The 10454-nt window shown below is 39.8% G+C and overlaps 1 protein-coding gene across 1 annotated transcript; it reads left to right on the plus strand.

The window, feature by feature from the left end:
- Positions 1 to 88: 88 nt before the first annotated feature.
- Positions 89 to 6438, plus strand: hormad1 (HORMA domain containing 1; the record flags this gene model as incomplete). The annotated part of the gene is made up of 15 exons (XM_084557804.1): positions 89 to 121; positions 759 to 903; positions 1022 to 1085; positions 1935 to 1971; positions 2126 to 2146; positions 2326 to 2353; positions 2432 to 2615; positions 2884 to 3035; positions 3624 to 3781; positions 3857 to 3925; positions 4323 to 4383; positions 4662 to 4711; positions 5221 to 5304; positions 5602 to 5661; positions 6126 to 6438. 15 exons carry the CDS (start codon positions 89 to 91, stop codon positions 6219 to 6221), a joined length of 1242 nt encoding a protein of 413 aa, XP_084413930.1. The 3' UTR covers positions 6222 to 6438.
- Positions 6439 to 10454: the final 4016 nt, after the last annotated feature.

A 10454-nucleotide genomic window follows, 5' to 3' on the forward strand; every position in this document is an offset into this window, starting at 1 on the left:
GTTTAGCGTAATCTAAACATACAAAAATCTACTGATGTAATTTCTCTGCTCTTTGCAGCTTTTCATTGTATGCTTTTTCACCAAAGCAATGGCATGTGCTCAACAAGTTCGAACCTCCCAGGTAAAGTTATGCCAACCTGAATGGCTAATGCTAATTCACCTTTTTTTCTTTTCTTTTCTCTTTTTTTTTTTTCTTTTCTTTTTTTTGATACTGCATACACATAGCTGCTTAGGGACAAGGAAAACACAAACGTATACAGTTATATATATTACGGCACATACGGTCTGTATATATGTATTTTCTATCTTGATTGTAGTTTGATTGAATACATTTGACTCTGCACTAAAATTGTGGGGGACTTATTCTGTTTAGTAATTTCATGTCATGCTACTTTCTACCCCAACTCCCCTGCATTGTTTTCATAGCTGTAAGTACTCTTCAAATTCAGAATTTAAAAACAAAATACAGCCATTGATTATTATATATTCATATTTACACTTGCATATTTGGTTAACAATCGGTTTCCACGGACATCTATAGAGTCACAAGGCTCACAAGAAGATCATAATATTTAAAGAAAAAAAAGTTGTTATTATTCTGATATTATTCATGTTAGATTTGAAAGTCAGAGACAATATAGCTTTCTAAGATGAAAAGAACAGCCATGTTTTCACAAAATATATTTAATAATATGACAATTTGCGTCAACTGAAAGTAAAGAAGCACTCAGTCTGAATAATTCCTTTCACTCATTTAGGAAACTCAGCTGGCGCCGAATCAGGTTCTCACAGAGCAGCAGTCCTTGGTGGTTGTAAAGAAGCTTTTGGCCATCGCTGTCTCTGGCATCACATACCTAAGGGGTATTTTCCCAGGGAGAGCCTACGGGACCAAATATGTGGAAGGTTAGATTACATGTTAAACTCAATTGTCTGCACATCACAGTGGCTTTCCAATGCTATTTACCATTTGGGAATGATTTTAAAGAATATACTTATACCCCTTTTTGTTTTTCTGTCACAGATCTACAAGTCATGGTCCTTAAGGAGGAGCGCAGCTGTCCTGGTGCCATGACGATTGTTCAATGGTAAATAACCGCTTGACACCTGTTAACCTGGCCTATTGATCAGGGCAAATGAAGCAACAGTCTGATTGTGCCCTAAGTCAAATATCACAATACTTTTGACATGTACTTGCAAAACAAAGGTGATCAAATAAGTTTTATTTTTGTGATTCACTACTGAAAAAATATAAATTCTATTTAATTTATATAGCATCAATAACATTACAAATTGTCTCAAAACGCTTTACAACATCCAGTCTGAAACCCAACCTGAAACCCCCAGAGCAAGCCTGGAGGCGATGGTGGCAACAAAAAACTCCCTTTTAACAGGAAGAAACCTTGAGCAGAACCCAGCTCATATGGAGGGACCCATCTGCCTAAGGCCAGCCGGGTACAGACAGAAAAAAGAGAAGAGAACAGCAGGAGAAACGAGATAAACATCCATCTGTCATAGATACATACATCTGACTAAAGCGTACATGTAGAATCTGATGATGATACAATATGTAACCAATATGTTATGTTATGCTGATGGAGAGGACAGATGGAAGACTGTTCAGAAATACTTGTTTTCAAAATTACTTCAATCAGCTTGATTTTATTGTTAAATTAGTGAATATTAAACCTTTCTGATTCTGCAAACAAGTTATTTACAGGTAACTTAGATACACACTTAAGTACTTAAGTATTTTTAGAAGTTAAATTTGTGTAACCCGACAAACCCCACACATACACAGATTAAAATGCCAGAGCACTTGGCTTTATATGCGATGATTCTCAGGACTTACTGGTGTAAGTACTGTAATCACTACACATGGTAACATGTTGGAGAATATGTGTCAGTGTTAATTCATTGTTTTTAAATTCTTCCAGGATGCAGGGCTGCTTTGAGGCCATCCAGAAGAAATATGTAAGCCACATCCAACCTTTACCCTCGTTCAGAAAATATGTACACCTTGTTCAGTTGTTATGAGTTAGACAAAATAAATTAACATAAGGAGCAGAGAATGTTGTTGTTCCCATTTTTCTTCACGTCATAGTGATTGTTATTTTTTTTCCACCAGCTGCGGACAGTTATTATGTCTGTAAGTATTCTCCCGCTCTTGACTTCTTATGTGTGGTCTTGACTATTGAATGTTTGTAAAGAGATAAACATATGAGGGCGAGAAGTCTGCTTGGAACACTGACAGAAGCAAAGAGATAAGGTTGTACAAATGAGAAACTGTAACTCTACTCTCTCCTTGAGTTTTATTCTTCTCTATAGGGCCCTAAGAAACCCCAAATCATTGATGGTGCTGATTTGTGTCCATTTGTCTTGTTTTTTTAGATTCATACTGACCCAGAGAATCCTCAGGTAAAGTAAACCTCAGATTGTCTTCTTGTTATTGTTGACAGTGCTAACATATTGTGCATATGTCTAGTCAAATTACACCATGAATGTTGTGTATCTGACAGACAGCATCTCTCTTGTCTTTGCTTTCAGAAAGTGACTGAGGTTTACCAGTTTAAGATCAAGTACTGTACTGCAAAAGGGGCACAAATGGATTTGGAAAGGTGGGATGTTTTCATCTTTTACAGTTGGCTTAAGCTCACATATGAGGAAGTAACTAGAATTTTGCTAAAGTTGTTATTCAATCAGTGCCTGGATTAATTTTGGTAACACCTTCAATTCACAAGTTGTAAACCTCATAGTGGTTTTTTTAAAGATGGCAACCCATATCAATAGTAGCTGTTTCACCTCAGAACTTTAATATATTTTACCATTATGAACATAATCACAATGCCCTGACCGTTTTTCCCTTATTCTTTTGTTCCTCATCAGCACCACCAACAACAAGGTGTCAACAATGCCATGTGGAACCACAAAGAAAGCCAGCATCCTGCTGATTAGGAAGCTCTACACTCTGATGCAGAGCCTGGGTCCTCTGCCAGAGGATTTCTGCCTCTCCATGAAGCTGGCGTACTATGATGATGGTAAGACACGCAGTAAAATCTTAGTTTCTGCCAGTACAGCATAGTTTAGGCAAAGCTTTAAACATGTTGAATATAACAGTGGTGTTACTGATTTTATACCCAATATTTTGAGATACATTTCTTATTTTATCAACCTATTTGCCGCTTTTCCAACATATTTCATATTTCAGATGTATTGTCTGTTTTTGGCAAAGCTACTGATATACCAGCCACCTTTAAGCAGCAATTTCTGTCTGTTTGTCTGTTAGGGTGTCTTTGAGACTGCTGTTGTTCACTGTTGAACCCCCCCAAAAAACATTTGTTGTAATTTTCCTTTTTTTTTTAGTTAATCTGCCTCAATTTACATCCTAACGAATTATCGCAGTACTTCCCTAGAGTGGGTTAGAGAAGTCTTCTCAATAGAAGACAGTACCCACAGCATTAAAAAGACCCCACTGTGTGTTACTACAGTCGGGTGACAAGTATTTATTTTGTCCGTTTCATTTAATAACATCAAAGTTGAATATCTGTATGTACAGGGTCAGCCTATGTTCAGTTTTGTTTGTCCGTGTTTCACTCTTTGCTGCTGTCTGTCTCTCTTATTTTCAGTCACTCCTCAGAACTACCAGCCTCCAGGTTTTAGGGAGGCTGACAGTATTGGCATTGAATTTGAGCAGGAGCCAGTGAAACTGACCATGGGTGAGGTCGACACCCCCTTTCACACCGTGAAGTTGGACATGGCCACAGAGAGACACAGACTCGAGGAGGTGAATGAAAGGGAGTCTGTGAAGATTTTGTTATTGTCATTAAAGGTTCTTATATGGGCAACTTCCTTTCTACAGGTGGAGGAGAGTGTTGACGTGACAGAGAAGTGGTTTGTACAGATGGAGGAGGACGGAGTTGAGATGCAGGTCAGTGTATAAACAGCTCAGTCAGCAGGGCAAAGTGATCATCAGGTCATTTCTAATCTCATTTATTCACAGCTGCTTTGGACTTACTATATAACACATCAGCATTTATTCACACAAAAGTGCCTAAAAATACTTAACCACAGTAAATCAATTTATTACAAAATTCAACATCACATGTACATCAGGCCTTTTTGTAGGAGTGCTACATAAGCATCTTTAAGATCACATTGCTATGCATTGATCACCTTCAAGATCAATGTATGAATTTGGATAGTCCTGAACGTTGCAGTTGAGGTCACAGGTCGGACTTGTGAGTCAGTGTGTACCATCAGAAGCATTTTGTTGTGGTCAAAGTGTTGACATTTACCCGTCACTGATAACATACTTTAACCTTTAGAGTTGTGCACCCAAAGACGTGGAGGAGGCTGACAACGAGAGCACGGACCCGGATAACACCGGTAAATAATACATTATGACTTCTCCAGGGTTCAGTCTGGCCTTGTTTGTGTGCTAGAACGTCTTAACAGTGTTAGAAATTTGAAAATGTTTAAATGTTTTTCCGTCCAAACTGGTGGACATGGCAGTCTTTGAGTAAATTGTTGAATGTAGTATTACCGGGTCCTTAAAAAATCATAAGCTGTGTTAGCTGACGTCTTCTCTTGGGTTTTTTAATGTTGAAATTAGTATGTTAATGTGGATATTCAATATTTATTCATGTATTTTTCATGAATTCAAGAGATCCAGATGAGCTGTCCTGACAAGGTCCAGACTTGTCAAGCCACAGAGGTATGTGTGACAGAGAATACATCCACCCAAATACACTGTGAGTGTGCAACTCATCAAATAACTTAAAGCTGCTGCAGGCACGACATGCACATTAAAATGTACTAATCCTAGTAGATACCTTTATTGCTTGATGGAATGAAGAAAACGTGGAAAAAAAGGTATGGAGGTACAAAAAAGAAAATAACTGGTTTTGTTATGAAGTTGACGTACAATTATTATCATCTATTTTGCATGCAGACATACATAAAACAGACTATTAGGGTCCCTTTTTTAAATTACTGTTGGGAGCACATATTTGAAAAGTGAAGACAATGTTTTTGTCATAGTTTTAACGAAATATCTTCCAACACACGCATCACTAATTGGTCGTAGTTGAGACAAAAAATGAAGGGCCTCTCAGCAGTTTAAAAATGAAGAATGGCTGCAGGCTCTGGGTAAACACTGAGCAAAGTGCCACTTCGCGTGCCCTTAATGGTTGCTGACATTACAGACCATCTGTCCCTTGTCAGATGGACACTCTGGTGAGGAGAACCTCTGACATGGAGGTGGGTCTGAAGAGGACCAGGAGTGGAAAGATCATCAGGTCCCCTACGGTCAGTCAACCACTTAAAACTCAATAGCCACCAGTTGTCTCCTTAAACTCTTTACTTTTATAGCTAGACAATTTACATCCACTTCACACTAATACTTTCACAATGACACTATGAGTGTAAACTGTATAATGTTCGACTAACCTTCACTAGGGCTGTTTGAATGTGAAATCATTAATGTAAATATTATGAAACTACTTATGTCACCATTTCCTTATTTTAGGAATGCATATTTGTGTAGAAAATGCATTTTTTTAAAGGCTTCTATGGTTTTTAAAAATGGTCTTTGTGTGTTGGCAGCAGACAAACATGACTGTGAAGACCAACAAGAAGACGATGAAAACTACGAAGAAAAATACGGTAAACTCATTACAGCATGTGTCAACTCTGGATTGACCTCATTTAAATATACGCTTATAATACAGAGTTATAAGCTATAAAGTTTTACAGAGCTGCTAACAAGTCTGTAATATCTGTAAAAAATGTCTTGATCATTTTGAGGTCCAAATCATCTGTGTTCATGTGTAAAAAGATTGACTGTCAGTGGATAAACGCCCACATATGACTCATAACTCAGTCTGGAAAAAAAGAACACCATTTGATTTAGATGATAAAACAGCTGTACTTGTTTATATAAAAAATATGTTCAGCATATTCAGGCTGAATTGTGAAGTGGAAAATGCGTAGGAACCTGTTTGTTACAGAGATGAGTCAGTGCTGATCACTTTGGTTTGTTAGTGTGGGATGCTGTCTGTCAGCAGACATTTGAAACACTGTGGTGTGTGTACTGACTGTCAACTGGATGTTTTCTCTGCTGTTTTCAGGTTTTTCAGTATGACATCCCCAGCAGTCAGGAAATGCCATCCACCTCTGTGTCTAAGAAGAAACGCAAATTCAGCGAGCCCAAGGAGTTAATCTGACCCCACACTCCACTGCCAACGCAGCTGTGCTGCTCTGTTGATTCCTGCTGATGGTTTTTTACGAGTTACATATAAGGTTTTGACAAGGAATTCCGCTCCTTTTCAGAAAAAAGGTTTCAATAACGTTACGCAATGTTACGCAACTACCATTTTAAAGTGTTTTTGTTTTTACAGTTTATATGAAAGTCACAGCAAAATCTGTTGATAGAGTTCAATATTACACAGTAGTTTTAAGCAGATGTGACTTTTTATTGGTTGTGTTTTATAATTGCCATTCTCCGTTACATGTTTATAAAGGAGGACTGCAAAACTAAATAAAAAAAAAAAAATTCCTTCAAAGTGTTTCCAGTAATGACTTAATCAGTTGCACACATTAACTATGACATCTACTGAAGTACATGCATTAATTATATATATATATACATATGTGTGTGTGTGCAATATGTGTGCATTTAAGGTTTTTAAAATTGTGTTGACACTGCTGACTGAAAGCAAATTGATTTATAAGCGCAGAAATGCAGCTCTGAAGGCTGGACTGTACAGTTGTAATGCTCAGCAGCTGCTTGCATCAGCATTTAGATGCCTGTTCTTGTTTCTCAATTTAGAAAAAAGTAAATGTGGCCAATTGCTACAGTTTAAAGACTGAACTGTTTCATGTCTGTAGAAAATTGTCTCAGGGACAGAAAAAGCCAAAAACAACTTAGGCTGCATCTTGAAAAATAAACAGACCAAATAGAACAAATAGACCCTGAAATGCCACCATTTGCATGCGAGGTGCCTTAAATGAAGCCGTTAAGTGAAAGTGGATTATATCTGTACACACTGACCTTTGGGCCCAGATAAGGGCCCATCAGCAGCCTCCTGCCCAGCAAGCTGTGTGTTTTTAATCTCCCATTGTTTTTCCCAGAGAGAGGGACATTTGCTGATAGACTGCCTTAACCCACTGCAGATCAATACTGCAGGAAGCCTTTGTGATGCATATACAAGCAGCCCCCCTTGCCATGTCTGCAGCAGGCCAGAGGGAGGAGAGAAAGAGAGACTCCATCAAATCAGCCCTCACTTCCTAACGCCACCATTGTCTTTGTCACCACATTTATTTCATAGTCTCTGCTTTTTTTACGGGCATTTCTGATAACAGAAACATAAAGCAGAATGGACTGGGAAATCCATTGTGGATAATACCCACTCAATGATGCACTGGTGCTCTTTATGAGCTGTGAAATGAATCAGGGTTACCTAACCTCACAACCTGACTCCAGCGCCATTTTTCAACAGTTTTTATTATTTTAACAGCAGGGGGTTCTCTGAGTATTGATAAGTGTTGAAATGCAATGACGGTAAAGGCTCCTTTGCAGGTGTAGTCATGTATTGTAGATAACCAATATCTCAGTTAGACATTACAACACTGTATCGCAAAAATGAAATGATAAATAGTGGCCAAAGGGCAAAATGTGCCTAGTGGCTCGGAAAATAGAAAGAAACACACTCTGAAAAATACACGTATTGAGAAATTGTCTTGTGCGGATGGTTGGGGATTAGAAACTTGACGGCTCAAGTAGTCGAATATGGGCCGCCTTCCATCACATTTTATTTGAAAATGGAAAAACATAAGATCATGTTTTAAGGGCAGACCAGTGTTTCTGTCAAGCACGTTGAAAATATCTAATGATAGAGGAGGGACAGAATCTAAATTGCAGTTTTACTTTGTCTCCACCGTCAATCCTTCACTGAGATCTTGGGACTCTACATCATTTTTGCACACACGTCTCCCTGAAATGAATTCTAAAATTAAATTCAGGGACACACGTCCAGCGGTCAGTGTTAACAGATCAATCAGCTGGTCAAACAGCAGGAGGGGCCCGCCGGACGTCTCTGCAGACCAATCACAAATCTGGGTTTGGTGTATCTAAGTCGATAGCTCGGGTCCAGGGCCGCCTGTGCACGGTCAAGGCAAGACACACTGACAGGCTGATGGACAGACGGCCGCGGTCCATCCCAGGGCTCTATATAGATTAAAGCCAGCTTCTGTGAGCCTATAGACGCGGTGCGGTGATTGTGCCTGCAGGGCCTATAGGCCCCAAGGGGGGGTTGGGCTTTACAGCAGGAGGGGGAGGAGCGATGGATGGAGTGGACATCCAGCCCATGGACCGTGACCCCTTTGACCTTGCCAGAAGGGCAGCAAATGTTTCCGAGCTGATTAGTGGTTCCCCAACAGAGTACCCTTCTCAGTATTAACCCTTTGGAATCAGGTGGTGGGCAGAGGCATTGGATTTCTTTCAATGTCTCTGTCATTCAAATGTTTTCTGAAAAAATAAATTAATTAATACTAACAGGTTAAAACAAGTATTTAGATTGAATTATTTAATCCTTGCCTAAGACGAATGAATATCTCTTGTCATGTTTTTTCACTTGCTTAAAAGTATCAACAGTATCTACGATTCATAAGTAATATGTTTAGCCAATTGCACTTTTTACTTGTGTTCTACTACTGTTTTGTGCAGAAATTCTGGTTTTATTCTTGTACATTTATTTTAAAGCAATCATCAACTAGCGACAGCGTCATGGTTCTGATAAGCTATAACTGTTAAATATTACTGAAAAAAAAATAATATAGTGGGCAGTATGATAAAACTCTAAAATGATCCATTCTCCTTGAGTACCTTTTATTTTGGTACTGATGTACATTCTGCTCTACAGAGGAAAAACACATGAAAACAAGCTATAAAAGAAAAAGGGCTAAATTAAAGTACACGAAAGTACAAGTAACTTAACACTGATGATTAAATTGGAGAATAAAAGCTTTGTGTAGTAACAGTTCAAGGATTTGCAATAATTTGAAAAAAAGCTTAACAAGGACCTGAGAGCAGACCCATAAAACTGTTTATTTTATTGTATTAAAAGGTGTGAATGCAGGCACTTGACCTGTTCTAAAGCTTTTTTTACACTGCTGTGTTGTTACTATTACTAAAGCAAAGCATCTTAGTACTACATCTTTGACTGTGTTTGTTTACATTCAGATGACATCGACAACTGTAACAACAGTGGTCAAGTTTACATGTAGGAATGAAATACGCTGAATAACCACAAGGGGGCGATAAGTAGCCATAGATTGGCCTGCAAGAATGAGGCCCCCCATAGATAACTCCTGCTGCCTTGATTCATGACAGAAAAGCATCTTCTTGCTCATACATGCCTTAATCAGCTCATACAGTTGGCCTCCACACTGTACACTATTTAAAAAGCATGCAATCCTACTGAACAGCCAACACAAGGCTATTCAACTTGTCTTTTGAGAGATACTGCAGTGGAGTCAACAGTATTGATCCAAATAAGGAATGATAAAAGGAGGGGAGGCTGAGAGCAGGTGGTAGTGGGCCAGCAGATTCAGGGATTTAGTTGCACACCGTGTATGTATGGTCAGCGCTGCTGAGCAGCGAGGGGACCAATACCTACTTGAAACAGATGCTCAAAGCAATGGGATGTGCCCCCATTGTGATCAGAGTGGACAGCTGAATTGTTTACCACCAAAGGGTCCTTTTCTTCAGCAGTAGGCCCGCGCACAATGGGGCCCCCACCATACTGACACACTGAGGATTTCTGCAGGGGGAAGCAGGGGAGGGTGGGGGTGAGTAGTGCATGTGCATCAAGTAATAGGGGGTCTGTAGGGTGAGCCTGTGTCCGTACCCCCTTTTTTCTTTCTCGGTGCTCAGATGGACCTCTCTGCGCCCCCTCCCCAACTTCTCCACAAAGCCCCCCTAAAGCTACCGCAGGGCAGGGGTTTAAATGTCACGCTTGGCCATCAGAGCGCCCAGCCCCCGGCTCGTGTCTCCAGGGGGAAGCACGCTAAGAGACAGGGTGAGGGAGTGAGGAAAGCTAAGGGGAGGGAGACACTTGCCCTTGCCCCATTGTCCATAACGATAGGCATGAGGTGCTAACTGACTCCAAATCAAGTGTATCCTCTCACCACGCGCCCTAGCCTTGTCCTGCTCCTGCTCAAACACAAAGGGCCTCTGTGTTTTAATTCTTTCAACCATCCATAGGTGAATAGCAGCTTTGGTCATGGTATGTTTGACAGAGCAGCTTAAAGGAGGCTGCAGAGTCTAAATTCAGCTGGCCACCGGGCTAAATGATAAACACTGTTTGTCATCCTGAAACGCTCAAGACCCGTCCACATTGCACTCCGGTGAGCCCTTACATGACAAAAATCAATGCTAACTTTTTGCGTTCAGTCAC

Source organism: Chelon labrosus, assembly GCF_963514085.1.
Source record: "Chelon labrosus genome assembly, chromosome: 12".
Taxonomy (NCBI): Eukaryota; Metazoa; Chordata; class Actinopteri; order Mugiliformes; family Mugilidae; genus Chelon; species Chelon labrosus.